Raw genomic sequence first — 24,004 nt, forward strand, 5'->3', positions numbered from 1 at the left:
ACGGGCCTCTCTCAGGACACAGCCAGTCCTCAGAAGAGTTCATGTACATCTCTTTGAGAGATGCCTTCAGAATCTGAGACCCAGTCTTTGAAATATCCAGAGTAGCAGAAAACCCTTATCTTAAAAAAATGTATTTATTTTTTGTTTTGGCTGTGCGGCATAGCATGTGGGACCTTAGTCCAACCAGCAGTCCAAATTCAACCCGTACCCCCTGCGTTGGAAGCACAGAATCTTAACTACTGGACCACTGAGGAAGTTCAGCCTTTCTCTTTTAAAGATGTATTGACTTTTTGAAAGAACCAAAGGTCACACAGAAACCAACCTGGTGAATACTTTGGGTGATTCAGTGGGCAACAGTGGTCTGTGTTAAAACAGGATGAGAGGATGAAGTGGAGAGAAGCGGTGTCCCATGGGCTGGCCTGGGCCCAGATAGAAGTTCCCCACAAAGAGCACTTCGCCTCCCCATCTGGGAGGAGGCAGACCTCGGCTTCCTTGTTCCCCTGAGCACACATCTGGAGACTTCTCTCCTATCTGAGCAAACTCAGCTCAGATCCCACCCCGCTCTGATCTCCTATGGCCTCTTCTTTGCCCCTGGAGCCCCTACAGCCAGAAGCGGTTGCCTGGAAGGGACGAGGTACTCACTGGGGCACGATGGTGATCTGGACAAAGCAGATGAACAGGAAGACGAGCGAGGCACACGCCACGTAGGCACCGAATCGGTCATCCACTTGCTTGGAGTACTGAGAGGACATGGACAGGGGGAGGGGGCGGAGTCACCCGGCCAGTCTGCTCCAACCCCCTTCACCCCAGACACAGCCGGGACCGTCCACTCCCGACACCTGGAAGGCCAGGTCAAGACAGCACTGGCCTCAGATCTCAAGGAATCAGTCCACTCACCACACTGTGGTGGCCGTGGGGAGGGCGGCTGACTATGTTAAACCAGAAACTCTGCAGGCTGGGTCACCACGGGAGTGATCCATAACGATCATGGCACGCGTTCCTGGGTGCCACCTACACACTAGGACACGTGCCGGAGCCTGCAGGCACCACCGCACATCCTCACAAGAGCCCCAGGAAACAGGCACAGGACTGCTGCTGTTTCTGTGTCAGAGATGAGCACGCTGGGACTCAGAGAAGCCAGGCGACTTGTCAAGAGTCACAGAGTTCATCTCCAAGGTCCTAACTCCCAGCTCCCACCCCTCCCATGACATCAACCAGCTGGAAGAATGGCTGTGCTGGCAGAGAGAGGGTAGTGCATGAGTCAGTTCCATTTATGCCGGTAAGCAGACCAAGCTGCCTTCTCATAGCTTCCCCCTCCTGATCTGGTGTGCCTTACTGGGCCACGATCATGCGTTCATACGATCCCATGCTGCCCAAACACAAGGGAGACCCTGTGACGTGTAGCTGAGGCCCTGGACCTGCTCTGTCTGCTTCCGGCTCTGTCACCACCTCACTGGGTGGGCTAGGGCAAGTCACCCAACTACTCTGAGCTTTAAGAGCTCTTGAACATCCCTTCCAACTCGAATACTTTGAGGTTCCAGTGTGCCAAAGGCAGCTGATGGTCCATTTGTCATTATAATAACAATAACACACACAGCAATATTTACTGAACATCTACTATGTGGCAGATACTGTTTCCTGTGTTTTACACACATGGACTTGTTTAATCCTCACTGACACTATGAAGTAGGTATGCCGAATATCCCCATTTTCCAGATAAGGAAACTGAGGCACAAAGAAATTAAGATTTACCTTTTTCCACCAAGAAAGTCTTCCTAAAAGCCCCATTTCCTGGTTAGGACAGCATCAGAGCTGGGGAAATGGAGGCGGCAAAGAGGCACTCTTTCCATGGTAAGGGAAGTGGGAAGGGAGCCAGCTTGTTGCTTCTACCCCCTCCCTGTGGTCCTGATTCTTCCTGGGGCCCCTCCTTCCCACATGGGGTGCTATACCTTCTTCTCTAAGTCAGGCTCCCTGAAGGTCAAGAGGAACTTGCGAACATGTTCGGATCGCAGCCTGTCGATGCTCCTGGCATCAATGGCACGGCCCAGAAATTCATCCACTTCATCCTCAGGGTTCGAACTTTCCTGGGCATTCCTGGTGAGCAAGGAACCGCAGACACAAGGCAGGCTTACCACCAGGGGGCGCTACCGCCAGGGGACTGCCGGCTCAGCCCCTGTACCCAGACCCACCAGAGGGGCTGGATCAACTCTGATTAGGGGGTGGGAAGTTGAGAGTGACACCAGGCCAGCCAGAAGCCCAGGTGCTTACAGGCGCAGAAAGCTGCCCCGTGGGCTGTGGGGGCTTCACTGACCATAGTGAAAATGAAAGTGTTAGTCGCTCAGTAGTGTCCATCTCTTTGTGACCCCATGGGCTGTAGCCTGACAGACTTCTCTGTCCATGGGATTCTCCAGGCAAGAATACTGGAGTGGGTTGCCATTCCCTTCTCCAGGGGATCTTCCCGAGCCAGGGATTGAAGCCAGGTCTCCTGCATTGTGGGCAGACTCTTTACCATCTGAACCACCAGGGAAGCCCCCTGACCATAAGGATTTTCTAACTCTATTGGTATATATATTATTATACGATAAATGATAAAACATGTAGCCCACCAGGCTCCTCTGTTCATGGGATTCTTCAGGCAAGAATACTGGAGTGGGTTGCCATGCCCTCCTCCAGGGGACCTTCCCGACCCAGGGGTCGAACCTGTGTCTCTTACATCTCCTGGATTGGCAGGCGGGTTTTCTTTACCACTAGCACCACCTGGGAAGCCCATATATATGTTATATATGACAATGATAGTATGAATTATCATCAAAGGTTTGTTTTTTCCCCTGCAGGTAACAATCTCTGCTCTTCACTCTTTCGCTGTACCATCCTCCTGAAATCAAAGGCTGAGACCAGAAGGCAAGACCTCTGCCACAAGGCCTGGGAGCCTCCTGGCTGCTCTCGCCTGACTCTGGGGACTCTATGGGAAACATGTTGCACAATCTTTCGGTGCTGAACTAAACACTCTACTTCTAGAGTGAAGCCCAGTCCTTGAGTGGGATTTCTGACAGCCCCAGAGACAGGGGAGTGGAGGAGAGAGAAGGGGATACTCCCTCGGGTCGCTGGGGTATGGCCAGGAGCTGGCGGCCAATGTTTAAGGCCCTCCCCATCCTGGGAGCTGCACGTGTGTGTGTGTGTGTAGTTGTATTTGTGCACGTGTGTGTGTGGAGTGGAGATTATAAATGGGCGATACCAAGACCCAGCCTCTCTGCAGGGGCCTGGGCTCCAGGGCTGCTGGTTTCTCAGGCGCAATGGGCTCTGTTCACTTGTGGCCAAGACTGCGTGTCCTGGGCTCATCCTCTATAGAGCAGAGAAACCGAGCTCCAGGCAGCTTGGAGACAGGCCCCAGACCGAGGAGCAGGATTGAAGGAGGGCACGTGACTCACTTGTCCTTGGGGTCTTCAAAGCCCTGAAAAAGAGGGATGGAAAGAGGAGGAGAGGAGAGTGAGAACAGAGGGGATGAAGACAGGGAGGCTGCAGCTCATCCTCTGTCCACAGTTCACCCAGAGCTTGGACACAGACAGCACTGTACTCGGCCGTCCACTCCTTCCTTCATTTGGCAAACACAGCTGGGGTTGGGACAGGCTCCATGCTAGACACTGGGGGTGCACTGTGATTTCACTTCCTCCACTGGCAAGATCTACGTGTCTGAGCTCTTCCGGTCCCCACACCTGATTCCTTGTCTTTCTCCAAACCTCCCGTCACTTTCCTCCTGGACCATGGGCTTGGTGGTATATACGTGTTACTTGCTCAGTTGAGTCTGACTCTTTGTGACCCCATGGACTGTAGCCCACCAGGCTCCTCCATCCGTGGGATTCTCCAGGCAAGGGAGTGGGTAGCCATTCCCCTCTCCAGGGGATCTTCCTGCCCAGGGATAGAACCCATGTCTCCTGCATTGCAGGTAGACTCGTTACCATCTGAGCCACCAGGGGCTTGGTGGCTACCCTTTCAATTCTTCCACCTACTTAGATGGAAATAAGAGAAACTGCTAAGTCAATGAGTCCCCACATGCCTGTGCACACCCATGCACACACAGCTCATGGACACTCACCTCCCACCACTGCCAAGCACACAGAGAATCTGGGAGTTCACAAGTTTTGAGCTTAAGAAAATGAAACTCTGGTCACCTGAAACAGCTTTTCTGGTATCTGAGAATCTGTGTTCCTGTTAGGCTGGGGGTGGCTGGGGACCCAGGAGATGAGATACCTGTAGTCAAACCTGCCCCGCTTGACTGCTGTTCTGAAGTTCACTCACAAAGGGCAGAGGTGAGGGTGGGAGGGGCCCCTACGAGTTACCAACCTCAAGGCCCTACCTAGAGTCCATCACAAAGTCCACGAAGGATAGCGGTGTGTCAGGGTCTGACTGTGACGGAAGGGAGGGAGGGGCCCCTCCATGGGGAGGGGTGGGACTCTGGAGGCAGGGCGGGAGGCATAAGCACCCAGGGCAGGTAGCTTCAGGTCGCCAGGACAAGGGCAGAGGGTGACCTCCTGTCCCCGTGATCCCGTGTGGAACATACTGCTGGGCAGACAGGGGGCTGGTAAATGTCAGGGGGCCTAAACCCCAGAGGAACACATCTCTCTTCATTCCCACTGAGGAGGGGGACTCATGTTGTTCTCCAGGAGTCAGAGCTTTCCAGCTCTGAATAAACGTGGGGCCCATGGGAACTGAGGTGTCTGTGCCTCAGGGGCCTTGGCAGCCCCTAGTGCCACATCCAAGGGCCCGACCGTGGGCTCTGAGTGCCTCCTGGGCTGCCCGATGGTGGCCTTCTCTTCTCCTTGTCCTCTGAGAACCTCCAAGCCCTCCATCCCAGCTACAGATCTGGCCCACCACACCGTCCCTGCTCGAGGCTGGAGGAGCCGGGGTCACTCAGGTGAGTGCCCCATCTGGGGGCAGGCGGGACCCCTCAGGGCACAAGGCCCACTCCCCACGGGCCATGGTGCAGGGCTGGCCTGCTCACCTCCACCACCGGGGCCAGCAACAGTTTTACTCAGAGGACGTCCAAGCCACATTATGCCTATACTGGTCTCTACAGCTCAGAACTAGAGCTGAAATGTTTCTAAGAAACCTGTCTCTGACTTTCTCCAGCATTCCTTTGGTCATTTGTATGGGCTGCTGTTGGGGGCTGTGTCCGCTCTAGGCTCCCTGAGTGCTGGCTTGGAGTGGTGAGGAGACGACTGTCGGAAAACACTTTGGTGGATGAACCACAGCAAAGGGCCTCTGAGAACACAAGCCAGAGGCTCCCCTGGTGGTCCCGTGGTTGAGAATCCGCCTTCCAATGCAGAGGATGCGGGTGTGATCCCTGGTCAGGGGACTAAGATCCCACTTGCCTTGGGGAAACTAAGCCTTCCTGCCGTAACCTCAGAGCCTGCACGCTCCAGAGCCTGTAACAAGAGAAGCCCGTGCACCATGACCAAAAACCCAGGAGCCACAGCTAGAGAAAGCCTGTGGGCCCCAACAAAGAGCCCGCTTGCCACCAGAAAGCCCTGGAATGGCAAAAACAGACAAACACAGAAGCAACCCGCAGGCCAGCGGACTCCGCCCCGGGAGGAGGGCCCTCGGATGGGCTCCTGCAATTCTGCCTCCGCACTTCTGGGTAGCAGCTCAGCCCAGGTTTCTGTCTGCTCCCCGAGCCCTCACCTTACACACTCCCCTGCCAACCTGTGTATTAATAAATAACCTTAGAGACTTTACGACACAGGCCTAAAGCAGTGCAGCTCCTCACTATGCCTAACAAGCTGGGTAAAAGATGGATCAAGATTTAAAGAAGGAAGCTTCTGACTGCTAGTTACTACCCTCTAAGTGCTCTCGGTCACTGCTTAATCTAATTCCCACCCTCCACCCCATCTTCAGTGAAAGTCCGAGAAGAAGCTCTCTTTTGGGTATCTTTCTCCAGGGTTTCTGGGCAGGTTTTAACACCCAAAGCCAATGGTATTCCAGACAGGACACTCTGGGCAGGCAGGGGTCCAGGAGATGGTACTTCGATGCTGGCCCCGTGGGTGACTCTGCCCAGCAAGGAGGCGGGTGGGGAGCCTCTTCTCTCCTCCTACAGGGGTGTCCTCAACACTTTTCTTCTGCTCACTTTCCATTTCCTCCCCTCTGGGCAAAGCAATTAACAACACGAGGAACCTTTCTGGCAGCCAGTCTCCCCTGAGACTGTTTCCCAATTACGGCCCTTTTGCTAATTCTTCCAAGGCTTCTTGTCCTAACAATGATTAATGTGTCTGCCAAATAGGTGCTTATAGTCCAAACTGGCTCCTCTGAGACTCTGAAATAACTGAAGAGTCTACTTATACCAAACATCACCAGAGAAAAAAACTTTCCAAAGATTTTTAAACAGAGAACGGACAGCAGGCACCCTTCGGGTCTCCATCCTCACCTCTGTCCCACCGCATCGCTTTCCTCTCTGTTCTCCCAGATCTCTCTCCCCCTTACCCTCCCTGTCCTCTCTCTCCAGTCTTCCTGCTCCTCTGTGCTTCTCTTTCCTCCCACCTGCATGAGAGCTTCCCTTTTTGCATCCTGTTCTCAGTCTTCCTCCTCTCACCCTCTCTTTCGCCTCTTGGCCATGCTGGTCATGCGGTACAGAGTCTGCAGAGGATGGTTAAAGAATCAGGGTGAGAACAGAGAAGGTCCAGCAATTGCTTTGCGAGGGGCCTGGAGGAAGCTGGAGTGGTGCCTGGAGCCTGGGAGGAACTACCAGTTCCAAGTTCAAAGCCCTGAGGCTAGAGGCCAGCCCTCCTCCACTCTGTGCCTTATATTATAATCTTGAAAGTGAAGAAAGTGAAAGTGAAGTCGCTCAGTCATGTCCGACTCTTTGCGACCCCCTGGACTGTAGCCTACCAGGCTTTTCTGTCCATGGGATTCTCCAGGCAAGAATACTGGAATGGGTTGCCATTTCCTTCTCCGGGGGATCTTCCGGACCCAGGGATTGAACCTAGGTCTCCCGCATTGCAGGCAGATGCTTTAACCTCTTCGCCACCAGGGAAGCCCATATTATATTATAACCTTGGTGTCCTGTAAGTTGCCTCTTTACCGTCAAAAGTTAAAATGGTGGCCCTGACTCAATTCACTTTTTTACCTTTGTACATTTTCGTTAAAAGTTTGTCATCTGCTACTGGCTAGCTGGCAAGGAGCAGAATGACTGGTCCCCAGACTGTCCCCTCCCTCAGACCCCTGGATCTGTCTGCCGACTCAGCTGGACTCTTGGAGTCTCTAGTCACTGCAGCTGCAACGTAAACCCAGTCTGAGCCACAGATCCCACCGTGGGGATCCTAGTGTGGGTGGCATGCCACCCTTTCCTTTATCAGAATCTGTGGGAACTAAGTGGACAGACACACACACACACACACACACACACACACACACACACCCCTTTCCCTCTCTCAGGGTGGGCAACTCCTGCCTTGGAATCAGGCTGCCGTTGAGCTGAGGAGTGTGTTCAGATGTAGAAGCTAAGCTCTCAGGAAAAAAGAAAGAAAACACTGCTGCTGAAAGCGACTTCCTGTCATCCCACTCCCTCTTCTTCCCACCCTCTGATGTTTCCTTCTAGCCTCACTGATAGAACCCTGGCAGCACCTCCTGAATTAGCTGTCCGTGGTGTATGCAGGGGTGGCTGAGGGGGTCTGTCCCCCAAGGCAGGCAGGGTCCCTTGAGATGGAGGCAGCGCCTCTACCACAGCCTCGGCTCACTCAGCCCGCACTCAGTCCACCTGGCCTCACAGGGAGACCAGAATTAGCAGGGTGTTTCTCAGCCCCGAGAACAAAAAGACCATCTCCTGGCACCAGCCAAAAAGCACTGGGATTTTTTTCTGGGTGACTGAGCCAGAGTATATCTTTCAGCGGTCTGGGAAATGTACCAGATGCTGGAAGGTGTCTGAAAAGCTGGTGCCCACCTAAGTCACCAGGGTTCCTCAGACAGTTCCAAGAGACCCCTGGAGACTCTGGGACCCTGAGTCCAGCCTGCACCAGCAAGCTCTGACAAGGGGGTAGGGGGAAGGGGCATTGCCACTCTGCTCCAAAGTCAAATCCAGCATGCCAAGAGATGGTGGGGCCCACAGAGAAAGCCCAGGGGTGGAAGTTAGGTGCTCTGGCTCCTGGTTCCAAGTCAGGGTGAACCCCTTTCCGACATTTCCTCCTGTGGCTCCCCAGGTTCTCTTGGCCACATGAGGGGCCTGACCCAGTCCCCTCACCCACAGAGGACCCCAGCCCTGGAGAGTACGGTTCACACGCTGCCCCGCCAGCCACTCACCATCCGCTTCATCTCCTTGGACACCTGGTTGCCACCCAGGTGGTTATAGAAGGGGCGCTCGGCCCCCCAGTGAGGCGGGTTGTGCCCGATGGAGTTGGTTCTCTGGCGGTTCATCTTGGCAATCATGGCCTTTTCTTCTTTCTGGGAGAGCAACAGAAAGGCATCAGCCCATGGACAGGGCCTGTCGGGCGAGCCCCCACAGAGAGTTTCATTCCTCCCAGTGCCTGGGCAAGTAGGAGTTATGGCAGAGGCCTCTTCCTTCTCTGCACAGCCTGAGGCCCTGAAGTGCACCCAAGAAAGCATCCTAAGTCCCTCCAAACTCCCCAGACCAGCCCTGGCTGGGGGCTGTGAGCCTCAGGCGGGAGCAGCTGGACAGGATGATGAGGTTGGTCTTGTTGGAAAGCCATGGTGCGTGGGAGCATCCGTCATTGGCACAGAATGTTAGAGCCTGGGTCTGAAAGTGCCTGGGGGTGATGGAGGGAGAGGAAACCCGAGATTCCAATTTCTACCCCAAAACAGGCTTGTTCTAGCACAGTGAATAGTAGAACAGGTGCTGCTGCTCAGAGGCAGCTTCGGGAGGTTTGGGTCATTAGAACGTGAGGTTCAAGGGCTGACATGCATTGTACCAATACCCAGACGGGGCCTTAGCCAGCTCTACGTGTGCCAACCACAATCTATCTGTTTATCCATCCAAACGAACTCGAGGTGGAGGGCTGCAGAGGTCCTGGGGAGACCTGGGTGGCCTTCCCCTTTTCTCCATCCCTGAGCCTAGGAAGGCAGCCGCTCAGATCAGGGAGGCAGAGGGGCGAGATACAGCCTGCTTCAGCAGACACTGCTCTGGGTTGGGGCTAGGGTTGGGGGTTGTCCCATTTCATCTTTTCTGGACCACTTGTCAAGCTAGAAGAACCAAGACCCAGAGAATGTAGGGCAGAGGGTAAACCTTTATCCTAGGTGGGGCAGGATGAGGAGGCCTGTGGGCCCAGCGGAGAGGAAGGGTGTGGGAGGAGGGCCTGGGAGGATTTCAGTTCATTTATACTCCAGCCACAAAACAAGCAAATGCTTTAAAGTGAGTCAATTAAGCCACAAGGCACTTTCCCCAAAGTACCTACACCCTCTCATCCCTCTCCCAGGTGTCTTTGGCAGGCCTGATACAGCTCCCTCAGGGACCCTCCTCAACATCCCCCACACCCCACTCCCCGTAGCCAGGATCCATGTGCTGGGCTGCCCAGAGAGGGTGGGGTACCCCTCTGATGCCCCTCCCTGGGTGGACACCTGCCTCAAACAATTCTGCCCACTTTGAAAAATCTACTTTTGCTGCCTCCAAGACTTTCGCTGAAATTTTCTCACAGCTTAATTTTGTCGTTAGTCTAACTCCTTAGGAAAGAAACAGGGACGTTTTCTCTATCAAAGGGCTCTGATCAACAGATAAATTCAATTGGAAGGTTTATAAGTAAAAGGCATTTCAATCTAGGGAGAAATATAAAGTGGGTAAAATAGAAAATGCTCCCATTTGCTTTAAAAATTAAGAACATGGAACATGACACTATTAAAAATAGAACACTGAAGTCTGCTAATAATTCTGTTTTATATTTTGGCAAGTGTGGGCTGAGACAAAAGAAGGAAGAAGAAAGACTAGAAAGTGAGAGGAGGGAAGGACAGAGTATGAAGAAACAGAGATATATAAGAACAGGCTGGAAGAGAGCAAGATCAGCCTAGTTAGGCAATGAACACGGAACGAGCTGGAAATAAAGGGCACTGTATACCCTGGTGCTCCATGTTCATCTCATGGCGTTCTGCTGCACTGTTACTAACTGATCTGAGGTCTGCGGCATTTTCGCAACAGGAGTAAAATGAAATCATCTCCTGTTCGCCATCAGCCTTTGCTAAGCCTCTGTGGCTCTCATGTCCTTCTGGAGATGCAGGAACCACGACTGTGTCAGGACTTGACTCAAGGAAAGAGTAAGAGGAGAAGGAAGCAGCAGGCCAAGAAACATTCCTCCCACAAGGAATGAAGCTCTTCCATCGTCCCCACCTCCACCGCAAGCCCCTGCCCACGCCCAACCCCACCCAGCCCTTGGCTCCCGGACCCGCTTCTGGGTGCAGCGCAGGATGAGAAAGGTCTCGATACTGTGCTCCTTGAGGTAGGCGTTGCGCTCGCCCCCACAGCCTGGCTCCACCTCGTAGTCACCATTCAAGTAGTTGAGTGTGGCCTTGGTGATGTGGATGCGTCTAGGGTGGGGAGGCAAGCAGGGAGAGGAGGGCAGTAGATATGAATTCAGAACCCCCGCTCCTGTGCAGAACCAAACTGCCACCTCCTGAGTCATCATTCAAGTCCCAGAGCTCTGGCTCAAATGCTCACCCCTACCTGGGTCCCTCAAGGGACTGTATCCCTCCAAGTCATCAAGATGGCTCGGTGGGTCCCGCCCCAGCTCGCGTCCGACGAGACCACACCATAGCACATCGGCATCATGTTATTACAATAAAGTAACACATCAGCCTGCCAGGAGAACACGGCCTCCAGTCTCACAAACCTGCAGAAGCCAGCGGTGGCTCTTGCTGACTACAGGATTGTGTCCGAATTCTCCAGCCTGGCATGAGCGTCCTGTCTCTCCCACTGGTTCCTAAAAGGCCATCTGCTCTACTTCCACTCCTTGGAAGCCTCGGGCTCTCCTCCATCTCTGCCTGTCCCCAGCCTAGCACCTCCCCCAACCCTGCCTTCCTCATCTGTCCCCATACTGCCCCTTGTGCTGGGCCAGCACACCTGCCACCTCCGTATGTCCTGGCCATCCCCCCCAGGGTTCCTCCCCCATCTAGAAGTCTATGCTACCTCCTGCATCTCAAAACAGGCCACCAGGTTCCGTGTAAATATTTTCTGGTGAACACTAGGTGAGCGTTGGGACGCTTTCCCTACAAACTGCCGTGTGTGGCGTCAGCGCTCAGCTGCTAGAGGAATCCCACTGGTAGCTGATTCTGCCACAGCTACCAGGTCACGCCCATCCTGGCCCCTCCCGCAAGACCCGCCTGGGTGGGGCCAGGCAGGACGCTGGTCACTCACTCACCCCGCCTTGCCTCCAGCCTCCATGTGGTTGGCCAGTGTGACATCGTTAGACCAGACATCGAACTGCCACTTCCTGAGGCCGAGGACACCGCAGTGCACTCTCCCGCTGTGAATTCCCACACGCATGTTCACGTTCACACCTGTCACCTCCCGGACCAGCCTGGGGATGGAGCAGGGGTAAGGCTGGGAAGAGGCCAGGAGCAGAGAGTGGGGGTGGCTGGAAGCCGTGGGGTCAGGGTGCGTGAGAAGGTGCAGGGGTCAAAGGGTCATTTCTCTCTGGGCCAGCCCAAATCCAGAGTCTCAAACTGTTCAACCTGAAGGGCAAGGGCTGAGCCCTTGATGCTCAGTGGCTATAAACTGTAAGAGCGCTGTTTCCCATCTTGCCCACAAGGTGGCGCAGCACCTCACACTAGAATCCAGGCCCCACTGCTTTCCCCCGACAGCTAGGACACCTGAGTCAGCGCCACCCTCAGTCATCAACTAAGTTGTGTTCTGAAAATGCAAGCGCACGTTAGTGCCGATTTGAGTCAACAAGAAAGTTACAGTCACTCCAAACTCCATTCATATAATTGTCAGATTTATCCACATGGCTGCTTCTTCGACATTAGCAGGATGATGGAGAGACCCTGCCCAGGAAAGAAAGGAAGCTGGGGCAGGTGCAGGGGACCAGGGGTCTCCACATGCTAGAAGACAGCCCCAACCACACCACATGCACCATGCGCGTACCCGGGGGTCCCCAGTAGATGGGTGGGCCCTCTGTAGGAGGGGGAGTCGGATGGAAGCTCTGCAGCTCTGGGTGTGTGTCTGGGGCACAGGAGAGGGAGCTGGTGCTCTGGGGGGAGGCTCACATTTGCACTTTTTAGGGGCCTGGACCCTCCCTGACTCCCTGCATATGGGCCCACTAAGCCAGCCGTGGGGCTGGCAGTCTGACTTGGCCTGGTGGGCAGGACCACTATGTGGACTCCAGCTCTTGCCCCATCCTACCACCAAGAGGCTGATACCTACCACAGGGAATTCTTAGGTCACCCAGCATTTCTCCGTCCTGGGATCAGCTCTGCCAATACCTTTGCTGGAGCTGTGTCTTCCGTCCACAAGACCTCTGGACACTTGTTTAGGTTAACGTCTCTCTCATTCTGCCTTTTTGGCTTAACTCCAAGGCCACCTTCTTTGTGAAGCCTCCCTTGGCACTCCCAGTGGAATCAACCGCCCTATCCTGAGCCCTCTGCTGCAGTTTGCCTCTCTTACCTGATGGTGTCCACTGGGCATGCCTGGTATCAGAGAGCGGGAGTCCTGGTCTCCCTCAACAGACTCCATGCTTCTGGCCCCGTGTCTAGCCCAGGCATGCAGGGGAACTCAGAAAACACCACCAAAAGGAACCAAGCCAAACAGGATGGACCCGGCCACCTCCTGGGCCAGCTACTCTGACCTCTGACCTTGCCCACTGTGGCTTTTCTTTTGCCCCACCCAGGCTACTTCTAAAACTCACAATTATTGATCCTGGGTGCAATCTCTGATCCTCTCCCTTGACTGACTGTAAGCTTGGATTGTCCATGTTGTTTAATGACAGGCTTCTTCTGTGGTCGGCAGTGATCAAGAACTGGCCCAAAGGTCCTGCTTGCTATTGCTCCCAGGAAGGATGGATTTTCTTAAATGGGAAATTTGTGTCCGCATCCACCTGCCTAGCAGTATTACTCCGGGGAGCTATTTAGCTCCTGTGAGCCCAACCTTTCTTATATGTGAAGAAATGGGACTGGTGACTTCTACCCTTGGTTGATTGGCTCTGAGAGGACATAGGGGCTAGAGTGGTAGGCACTCCCACAGCACAGGGCACAGCGCGACTGCTAGCCAGTCCCCCTCTTCTGGAGGGGTGGCTGCCCACCTCCTGGTGCCCTGGAGTCTGCAAAGCCCTCCCTTCTCCCAGGACAGGTCCCTGTGTGCAGAGCTTCCCAGGTTGCTGCGGACAGCCCAGGAGAAGACCCAAGGCCTGCAGGTGTGGATCAACCCTCCAGGGTGGCCAGGGTCCTTGGGATGTGGCTTTGCCCCACTGTTTCCCTGCATCCACCAGTTCAACGTGAGTCAGTTACTCGGGCTGTGGGACAGCAGACGGGCAGACCCCTGGAGATGGACATGTCCTTACAGGCAGGCAGTCACCCTGGAGACGGGCACTTACGAGATGGCCTCGATCATGTCCATGCCCATCTCCACGCAGCAGTGGGCGTGGTCAGCCCTGGCTTCAGGCAGCCCTGAGACACAGTAATAACAATCTCCCAGGATCTTAATACGTAAACAGTGATTCTCCTGGAAAGCAAATTAATTTTAAAAATTAAAAATAGCAGGAAAGAGAAGTGGGAGGGAAAGAAACAGGAAGCAAACAGATTCACCCTGTGCCTGGAATAACTTGCCTTTTAGGGCAGCAAGCACAGACCCAGGACTGGCACGAAGTGAGGCCACAGCCCTGGGACAGGCTTATCGGGAGCCGTGGGGGACAGAGGACAGGCCGAACAGCCCTAGAGAAGCATTCCAGCACCTCCCGCCGCCACCCAGGCTCAGGAACTCACTTTTATGGCCACAGCTGAGGCCCAAGGAGAATGCAACTGGCTCAGTGTGGCAGCAAAGGTGGCAGACTCATCAGTATGAAAGGCCCCAAGCTGAGAGCAAGGGCCACATCCCACTCCAGCCCTGGGGCATGCTTCGACTCTTGGCCGAAGGTTCTACTAACAGTTTTGTGACTCTCCTTTTATGAAGAACTGAAGCAGAAACAAGATTTAACTAAATCTCAGCTGACCCTCAGCCTGGAATTTTTTATCCAAGGGAGTTTTGCTAAGCCCGTGAGCACGTGTGTGCTAAGACGGCCATGAGCAGAAGCCCCCGCCAGATGCAGGGTCACCCCACAGGCTGCAATTGATGAGTAATTGGGATTGAGATGGACTGTCATTAATCACCAATTCAGAGCTGTCCCAGCCTGCATCCCAGAAGTTATTTCATGAAGCTGGGACGCTGGAACCCAAGTATTTGTATGCCCTGGACTCTCCTTTAAGGCCCTTCCTACGCCCAAGGGCCGAGCATGTTGCCATTCACCTTGCCCATGTTCGGTGATAAAATCAGTGAGGTGTGAGGCCCCCCGTCAATGCCCTCAGAGACCCTGGCACCGGCTCTCATCCGTGATCTGGTCTGGCATCCTGTGACTGCCCAGGGACATGTCCACATGCCAGGGGACACTGCAGTAAGTGCCCGCGATATAGGACTCTGCAAAGGCACAGAGCGTGACTCAAAGCCACAAAGGCTGGGAAAGGACAGCAGAGTGTAGGCAGGGACTGATGAACCAATGTGTCTGTCGCACTCCTTGTCTGGGCGGGGTTGGGGGGCGCTTCCAATCTCTCCCAACATCAGGGAGTCCTCTTTCTGGAAGTCCAAGACAGGGGTGACACACAGCTGTTTGCAGGCCAGCAGAGATTCAGACTCTCTCTCTTTTTTTAATCGCTCTGGCTATCTTCATCAGGAAAGTGACTGTGTGGCACTGAATTTGGTCCCCCAAACACAAATTCCACAAATTCAGGAGTCTGGCCACGGTCCCCGCAGACCTCCCCTCCTGTCTGCTAGTAGAGGGCTCATTCCCTTGTGGCTGGTGACACCGTGCGAGCGCCTCTGAGTGGGTGGTCGGGGCGGACGCAGGGCGGGAGAACACGCAGCCACAGCCTGTGCAGCCCTGTTCACCAGTTCCAGTGGCTGCCCCGCAGCACGCTACCCCCAGTAACCCGGATCAGGCCACCCTTCCGGCCCTGGCTCAGGCACACAGGGGCCCCAGGGCAGTGGCGGGCACAGGGGGATGGGGGGACTCACCGCAGCCAGCTTGTCGAAGCGGGCGAAGAGCTCATTGAGGGTCATGACCAGCTCCTGGGCAGTGCACTGGGATGCCAGGCTGGTGAAACCCTCGATGTCAGCAAACAGGATGCTGGGGAGACAGGGGGGAAGACCCCTGTGAGGGAGGAAGGTCTGGGGGGGCACAGCCAGGGCTACCCTCTGCCTTAGGAGGACCGCTGGCCGGCAAGAGTCCTGGGAGCTCCAGATGGCTGCTGGGGAGGGGACAGAGAGACAGCTGACACTGGCGGCCTTTCCCAGCTGGCGGGGAAATGCCGGGTCAGCCTTCTCTCCGAATCTCCCTATACCCTCACCCCCGACCCAGGAGGAAAGGGAAGGCAGAGGCCTGGGAACGTGTGCTTCTGCCTGAGGCCACCCAACAGGGCAGGGGCCCCTCATCCTCAGCCACCTCTCAGGCCTGCCCCCCATCTGATTCCTGGGCAGCCCCCTCAAGGTAGCTGGGTCGGAGAGGGGTCTTTGGTTCCTCTTGTCTGGAAAGTGTTCAGGCCTTAATGGGAGCCTCACAGACGTCTCACTTCCCAACCCCATACACAAGGGAATCCCAACCCAGGCCCTCCACCCCGAGGGAGTCCTCTAGCATGGCGGTCCCCAATCTTTTTGGCACCAGGGACCGATTTCACGGAAGACAACTTTTCCACAGACTAGGGGGAGTGGGGATGGTTTGGGGATGATTCAAGCACATTGCATTTATTGTGCACTTTATTTCTAATCAAATACGCCGCTGATCTGACAGGAGGTGCCGGTCCTCAGCCCAGAGGTTGGGGATCCCTGCTCTAGCAGAGACAGAACAAAGAGGCTGAGGGAAGAGGGAGAGGAAGATGCAGCCAGTGAGCATCTAGGGAAGCCCCCACCTTGTCCCGCCAGCTCCTTCGGTCTCACCCCTGAGCTCCTTGGTGCGCCTGCTGGTCCCTGCATTTTGTGGTGTGATCTTTCATCCGTTCCTGAGATTCAACATGTCTTCCTTTTCTTTCGAAACAGACTCTCAGAGGTGAGGCCCCGGGGCCAGAACGTGTAAGGGCTCTGAGAGCTTTTTCTTAAAATGGACGCAGAAACGTAGTAGCTCTTGTGAGCCGAGCTGTTCCTGGTGGCCACGCCCGGGGGGCCGGGGCCCTCTAGGCAGCACTGAAGGAGGTCCCGATGTCCCCGTCCCAGGACAAGGGGGTGGGCCCTCAAGAGGAGCTGTGGACGGCAGCGTGGGGGCTCCTCCCCACGGCCTGTGCTCTCTTCTCTGAGCCACGCAGGTCTCGAGACTCCAGACCGACAGTCTCACTTCACACCAGAATGTAGAACTAAACGTATCTTGTCGTTTTATTTGGATACTGTGTGTTTGTGCACGAAGCATGTCTTTTCATTCTGCTGTCTGACATCTGGGGCCTTGATGACCTGGGGAGCCTGCCCCTCCCGGGCCAGCCAGGTGCTAGAGATGCTTAACCACTTGCCTTAGAGTCCAGAGCCTCCCACCCCAGTCAGATCCTCATGCTTGGGCCCTCACTCCCCTTCCCTCATCACCCCAGGGACAGGTGCCAGGTGACGTGGGACAGTCCGGTGCCCCAGAGCCCACTGACATTATTATAAAACTAGACAATCAGAAGCCCACTGACTCTCCCTTTCCTGTTCATTCCTGCAGAAACCATAACAGAGGTTTTGCCCACGTTTCTCCTCACTCTACCGCCGACGGACCCCCGTGTATCCCCGAGTGCCCCTGCCCACGGCACAGTGCACCCTCGCTTCTCGGGACCTGGGAGTAACAAGCTCTCTTTTCAATGGCAGCTGTCTCCTGGTCTGTTAGCCTCATTGTACCTGGATAATAACACGTCTTAAAATAGTTGGACACTGTACTAAACCTTTTACATGTATTAACTCATTTAAGCCTCATAACCACCCCATGAGGTAGGAATCCTTTTTTAGGTAAAAAAAACTAAAGCACAGAGAGGTCAAGTCAGCTGCCTAGCTGCCTAGAGCCAGGTTGCCTGGCCCCACAGTCCAGGTGTTAAGCCAATAAATGTTACACTGTCTATTGACCCCACAGTCATCTTAAGTGAATAAAAGCATAATGCTCTGGTCTGGCATTGTGTATGGGGTGGAGGGAGGTGGAGGGGTGGGTGTGGGCTGCCACAGGTGGGCAAGTACAGGACTCCATCACAAGGGGACACGCTGGGCACCAGCTTGCACATGACGGGAAGCGGGAGTGCCTCCTGGGGCTTGGGCCAGGCAAGCACAAGAGAAGTGTGAGAAGGCAGCCCCTGGGCTGGAGCTCAGTGCTGTTTCCCAGCTTCCCAGCTCCACCAGCTACTCTGATCCCAGTGGAGACCAGCAGACATGTTCAGAAGGAAAGGCGAAGAGGATGGGTGACCTGGGGAAGCTGGTTCAAGAGGAGACAAATGAGGGGGAAGGAGGAGAAGGTAAGGAGGGAGAAGAGTAGAGAGGCTGTGGGTGAGCCCACAGGACTCAGGAATCAGTCCAGCTGCTCCAGAGGGGCAGTCACAGGGCAGGGGCTCAGAGGATGAAAGGGAGCCGGAGCCCCCACGAGGCTCTGATGCCTGGCGCCTGGAAATCCACACTGGTGATGATCCCAGCTCCTTAAATAAGTGCTGACCACAACCCCTCCCACCAGCCAGCTCCCTGGCTCTCAGTCTCTCAGGCAGCCCACCCCACCCAGGAAAGGGGAAAGGTCTCTCCCAGTCTATGCGAAAGAACCGTTATATAGCTGTTCTGGAGATTCTTCTTTAACTCTCAAGAAATCAAAGCCAGGGGAGTAGGAGTCAAAATCAACTGCTCAGTCAAGGAACAGCTTCATAAGCATCAGGTTTTGATTGCAAAGCTGGCAGACACCAGGCCCACTGGCTGTTCCACACTGGATCCCAGGCTACACAGCAGAAGCCTGGCTTTGGGGGTTGATTAGTCTCCGCCACGGTGGGAAGGGAAAATAATTCCCAACTGAGCTTTTCTCCTAGGAAGAAAAGCTATGACCAACCTAGACAGTGTATTAAAAAGCAGAGATATCACTTTGCCGACAAAGGTCCGTATAGTCAAAGCTGTGGTTTTTCCAGTATTCATGTACAGATATGAGATGAGCTGGACCATAAAGAAGGCTGAGTGTTAAAGAATTGATTATTTTGAATTGTGATGCTGGAGAAGACTCTTGAGAGTACCTTGGACAGCAAGGAAATCAAACCAGTCAATCCTAAAGGAAATCAACCCTGAATATTCAATGGAAGGACTGATGCTGAAGCTGAAGCTCCAATACTTTGGCCACAGAAGAGCCAATTCTTTGGAAAAGACCCTGATGCTGGGAAAGATTGAAGCCAGGAGGAGAAGGGGACGACAGAGGATGAGATGGTTAGATGGCATCATGGACTCAACGGACATGAGTTTGAGCAAGCTCCGGGAGATGGTGAAGGACAGGGAAGCCTGCTGTGCTGCCGTCCAAGGGGTTGCAGAGTCAGACACGACTGGGTGACTGAACAACACCCTGGTAGAGGCAGGATTGCTGCTGGGCAGGGTAACCCACAGCACCAGGCTCTGGAGAAGACAGGAGGAGGACAACACGAGGCAGGCGTGTGTGGACCAGGGCTCAGGGGGTCTTGCTTCACTGCATCCTCAGCCCACAGCTGCCTGAGCTCTCCCAGCAACTGAGCCAGGAGGGCCTCTGCCTGCTGCGTATGGATACGGGCAGGCCTGCCACCAGTCTCCTCCATAGACGCCTGGGTGGGCCTTGGAGAATTCCTTTCTCCACTGCAGCTCTCATTCACTAAACCAGTGGCTCTCAGACCTGCTGTCCATCAGAATCCGCTGGGAGCTTTTCTATGGAGAGGTCCCGCCATATCCCAAGAGATTCCGACTTCATCGGTCTGGGACAGGGCTTTGCTATTGATTGTTTTTGTTCTGTTTATTGTAATCTTCCCTGGTGATTCTATATGTAGCCAGGGTTAAGAACCACTGTACTAGTTTACATGACACTTCAAGGCTTCCACCAACCTGCTTAAATCTACAACCCCTCCCATATGTCTACCTCCCTTCCCTTCTGTATTTGTCTCCATTACATTTTTACCACTTAATCTATTAGCTATTCTTCTTGTTGATATTTATTATCATGCTCCTGTCTGTTTCTCTCCACTAGAATGTAAAGCCTTTGAAAGAGGAGTTTTGGTCTATTTCATTCAACACCACATCCTGGCCCCTGGCACAATGTCTGGCACACAGAGGAACTGCTCAGTGAAATTTGGAATGACCATGAATGAGGACAGGTCACATCTACCTTGCCCTCTGCTCTGTCCATCCCAGTTCCACACACTCACACACCCAGCACAATACCCAGCACACGGCAGGTACCTGTGTTGGTTTCCTAGGGCTGCTATAACGAAGAACAACAAACTGGGTGGTTTAAGACAACAGACATTTATTTTCTCAGTTTTGTCCAGCAGGCAGGAGGCTAGAAGTCTAAAGGCGAGAAATCCGAAGTCAAAGTCTCAGCAGAGCCATGCTTTCTCTGAGACTTTCGATGGAATACTTCCTTGCGTCTCTACCTTTCAGGAGTGGCTGTCAATCCTTGTACGCAACTGTGTCACTCCAGTCTCTGCCTCTCCCTGCAGAAGGCGTTCTCTATGTGTATCTGGGTCTGCATGACATTTTCCTCTTCTTATAAGGGCACCACATAGATTGGATCAGGGGCCCATCCCCTCCAGCAAGCCCTCATCTTGACTTCACTTCAAAGACCCTATTTCCAACTCAGTTCACGTTCACAGGTCGGGACTCTGTATCTTTTAGTGTTAGTCAGTTAGTCATGTCTGACTCTTTGTGACCCCATGCTCTGCAGCCCACCAGGCTCCTCTGTTTATGGGATTCTCCAGTCAAGAATACTGGAGTGGGTAGACATTCCCTTCTCCAGGGGATCTTCGCAGTCCAGGGATCGAACCTGGGTCTCCTGCATTTGTCCACAGATTCTTTACCATTTGAGTCACCGTCTTTTAGGAGGACACAATTCAACCTACGCAATGTATGATATATGTTTGTAGAATAGAAGAGATTCGTCATAGTTTAAAGCAAGGAGGAAGCAGGATCAGTAACTCCAGTAGCTTGTCCTTCTATCACACTGGGCCTGTTGGGGTCCCAAGCACGTCATCTGAGACCCAAGCCTGGGGAACCCTCGGCCTGTCACCCCACAGACACTCAGCAGTGTTCAGAGAACAAATGGTGAAATAGTTACCGAGGAGGCCAGGCAGCTTCCTGGTCAAGCTAGGGGATGTCAGAAACAACAGCCATGGGGATGGCGCCTTGGGAAGCCTGAGCCTCCCTCCAGCCGGCTGGGATCTACTCTTCCATAAAAGAAGTTCTTTCAACAGCTGCTGAGGAATCAGGGAGGGGCAGTGGCCTGCTCCCCTCCTTCCCACGGTGTGACAGTGGCCAGCAGTCAGGCAGGAGGGGGCTCAAAGCAAGACTTGTAACTGGCAGGGAAGCTTGGAGCGGTCCCCAGCCCAAGCCCTGCAGCCTGTCCTCCATGTAGGTGGAAACGCTACCCCCCACCCCATGGTCCCCCCACCTCCTGTCAGAGGGGAAGTCGCACTCCTCTGCTGCCTTGGGATGAGCGGGGGATGAATCTGTTCAGTGTCTGTCACTTCTGGAGACTCCTCTGGTTTACGAGGTTTACCCAATGGCAGGCTGTCTGTTCTGCTGGCCAAGATTTCCCGATCTGCTCCTTCGTGATTCCGAAGGCCATTTTACAACAGCGTGGGGCCCAGACTTGCACTAAGGTACTAATTCATTGATTAGCTCCCACATGAGAGCTTGTCTTGGCAACGCGACCAGGCCCTCATGGCCGGTGCCCGCAGAAGCTGGGTAGGCCCACCCCGGCTGTTCACGCCTCCCTAATTGCACACCATCCATCACTCAGGGAGCCTGCATTCTACTCAGAGGCAAGAGCGGCCAGGCCTTTCATCCCAATTACCACAAGGCCCTTCCTTGCAGCCTTACCATGCGCATTTTTGGTTAAGCGCGTTTCCTTTCCTCTCTGTTGTTCCCTCTTGCTGCCAGCAGACCCTAGGACTTGATGGAGCTGCCGGCATCTGATCCTATTCCTGTGCCGAAACCGCATCCCACAGCATTTCTGAGCAGCCAGGAGTGGAGGGAGGGGGGAGGGGGGTGTCTGGGCAGGCGGCAGCAGGAGGGCCCACCCCTCTGAGCTCCAGCGTTCCCCATCTGGCACAGAGAGGGAACTTGAGAAACGCCAAGAGGCAAACCATCTGTCCAGGTGGGCCCAGGAGGAGCGGGGGCCAGGGGAAACAGAGGTCATCGGGTGGGGGCTGGGAAGGGAGCACAGCCAGGTCTCAGCCCAGCTCCTAGGGTGGTGGGCCCAGCGGGAGCAGAAGGCGCTGGGGAAGCAGGGCAGGAAGGCCCTGGAGGCCCTGACTGTGCAGGCCGGGGAGGCCCAGCCACAGGCCGGGGGTCTCTTCTAGACGGAGAGGGGTGCCCCCTCAGCGTCTCTCCACTTGCTCCAAGCCCTGCGACCCAGAGAGCCAGCCGGCTCCATGCCGCTTGTAAGGTAAAGGAGGGGGTGATGGGCCACCCCCAGGCCCTAGGTGAGCAGCACAATCAAGTGTGGTCTTATCAACACTTGGCTGAGAACGGGCACCAGATGACTGGGCATTTCCCGAGGGGCAGTGGAGAATGATTAAAGCGGGGTGTCAGAACAGGGAGCAGCCAGAGGACCCTCTGACTCCTCAGGCTGGGAGGGCAAAGGCGGAAGGCCCAGGAGAGGACCTGAGCACCCTGGGTGTCGGCACACACCCACCTACGGGGAGAAGCTGCCCTGGGACGGCTGTGCCCTCTCTGTTCCCACAGATGGGACCTCTGCCTTCAGAAAGTGTGAGTCCTAAGACAAGCCTGACTACTAGGACTGGGTCCAGGGGGAGTGGGGTCAAGGTACAGTACGTCCTGGAATCCTCACTGCTGACCGCAGGGTCTCGGGCAGACCTCAGTTCCACCCGCCAGTCCCTTGCTCTTGCTTCTGCTCCCCAAGCCCTTCTCCCTCCCCAGACAGTGAAACCCACAGCAGCTGCAGGTCTTCTGTTCCCAGAGTCTGGGGAGAGTTGGGGAGATGCTCCCTAAAGGGAGGGGCCCTGCACCAGGGCCTCTCAGCGGTGATAAGACGGGTGCTTTCTATTTACTTCTCTTGCTGCTTTTATTTTCCAATTTTCCTACAAAGAACACACGTTCTTTGTATAATAAAAATGTTAATTTTTAAAAGATGGGAAATAATTCACATTCTTCTTTTAGGCCCTAACTCTAACCCTTTCATCTTCACGATGTCCTCTTTGACTCACTCTGCCCAGAATCAGCCTTCTTGTGTCTGAATTCTTATTAGAATCAGAATCACAAAGCACAGCTGATTTCAGTTGTTTCAAAGGCAGCCTGACGTGTCTAACTGGTCAGTGACTCTGTGCCCTGACTTCTCTGTCTTCCAGTTTCCTCCAGGGCCCCCCATTTTGAGAGGCAGAGAGGTGCTGGTTCCACCCCGCACTGACCCCCATTCTATGCCCCAGGACAAACTTAGGTCTGTTGTCAAGACCCAGTCCCAGGCAAGGAAGTGAAGAAATTGGAACCTTTGTGCACTGTTGGTGCAAAGGTAAAATCGTGAACCACTATGGAAAATAGTATGGGGTTCTTTAAAAAGTTAGAATAGAATTACTGAGATTTCCCTGGTGGTCCAGTGGTTAAGAATTTGACTGCCAGTGCAGGGGACACAGGTTTGATCCCTGGTCTGGGAGGAACTCACATGCGGTGAGGCAGCTAAGCCTGTGCGCGACGACTGCTGAGCCCAAGTACCCTTGTTGTGCCCTGCAACAAGAGAAGCCACTGCGCTGGCAGCGTGTGCACCGCAGCTAAGTCGGCCCTGCTCACCGCAACTAGAGAAAGCCCGCACAGCAACGAAGACCCAGCAGAGCCAAAGTCAAACACAGGCCATTTTTAAAAAAGAAACAGAATGACCATATGAAATAGCAATTTCACTTCTAGGTATATACCCAAAAATATTGAAAGTAGGGCCTCAAGGAGATATTTGTATACCCATGTTCATAGCACCACTATTTACAGTAGCCAAGAGGTGGATGCAACCCCAGAGTCCATCCATGGATGCGTAGAAGAGCACAATGTGGTAAATACATACAATGGAAGGGTATTCAGCCTTAAAACACAAAGGAAAACAGGATATAGTCTACAGCATGGATGATCCTTAAAGACAGTAAGCGAAATTAGTCAGACACAAAAGCACCAATACTGCATAACTCTACTTAAATGTGGTACCTAGAAATAGACGCGTTCGTAGAAAGTGGAATGGTGGTTGCCAGGGACTGGGGAAGGGCAGGAACGGGGAGTTAGTATTTAATGAGTATGGAGTTTCAGTTATACAAGAGGAAAGAACTTCTGGAGATGCATGGGCTGATGGCTGTACAACAATGTGAATATACTTAAAGCCACTGAACTGTACCCTTAAAATGGTTAAAACGGTAAATCGTATACTGTGCATATTTTACCACAACTAAAATAATTAATCAGTTGATTGATTAATTAAAAGAAAAGACTCAACACCAGTGGGGCCAGCTGGGTCATCAACCCATAGCACCCGGCTCCACCTTACCTCACTGATGAGAGCTCGACATTCTCTAAGGGGCAACACGATGTCTTTTCCGTCTACTCTGAGTCATGCCTGGCACATAGTAGCAGCTCAAAAAATGTTTGTGGCATGAATGAGAGGAAAATATAAAGACCACTTATTTCTATAATTGA

At 53.9% G+C, this 24,004-nt stretch overlaps 1 protein-coding gene and 1 long non-coding RNA gene across 2 annotated transcripts in view; one reads left to right on the forward strand and one right to left on the reverse strand.

The window, feature by feature from the left end:
- The window catches only part of ADCY5 (adenylate cyclase 5), a 157,965-nt gene that overhangs the window by 35,029 nt on the left and 98,932 nt on the right, over positions 1-24,004 (reverse strand). Inside the window, exons 4-11 of the mRNA XM_069555461.1 lie at positions 15,185-15,296; positions 13,515-13,642; positions 11,346-11,504; positions 10,374-10,515; positions 8,287-8,427; positions 3,429-3,451; positions 1,950-2,094; positions 643-740 (exon numbers count right to left, since the gene is read on the reverse strand). Coding sequence (XP_069411562.1) covers positions 643-740; positions 1,950-2,094; positions 3,429-3,451; positions 8,287-8,427; positions 10,374-10,515; positions 11,346-11,504; positions 13,515-13,642; positions 15,185-15,296 — 948 coding nt within the window. The remainder of the gene's footprint in view (positions 1-642; positions 741-1,949; positions 2,095-3,428; positions 3,452-8,286; positions 8,428-10,373; positions 10,516-11,345; positions 11,505-13,514; positions 13,643-15,184; positions 15,297-24,004) is intronic.
- On the forward strand, positions 11,410-17,284 carry LOC138421646 (uncharacterized). The gene is made up of 2 exons (XR_011249572.1): positions 11,410-11,521; positions 16,851-17,284. It is a non-coding gene; the product is annotated as an uncharacterized lncRNA (long non-coding RNA).

This window comes from Ovis canadensis, chromosome 1, assembly GCF_042477335.2.
Source record: "Ovis canadensis isolate MfBH-ARS-UI-01 breed Bighorn chromosome 1, ARS-UI_OviCan_v2, whole genome shotgun sequence".
Lineage (NCBI taxonomy): Eukaryota > Metazoa > Chordata > Mammalia > Artiodactyla > Bovidae > Ovis > Ovis canadensis.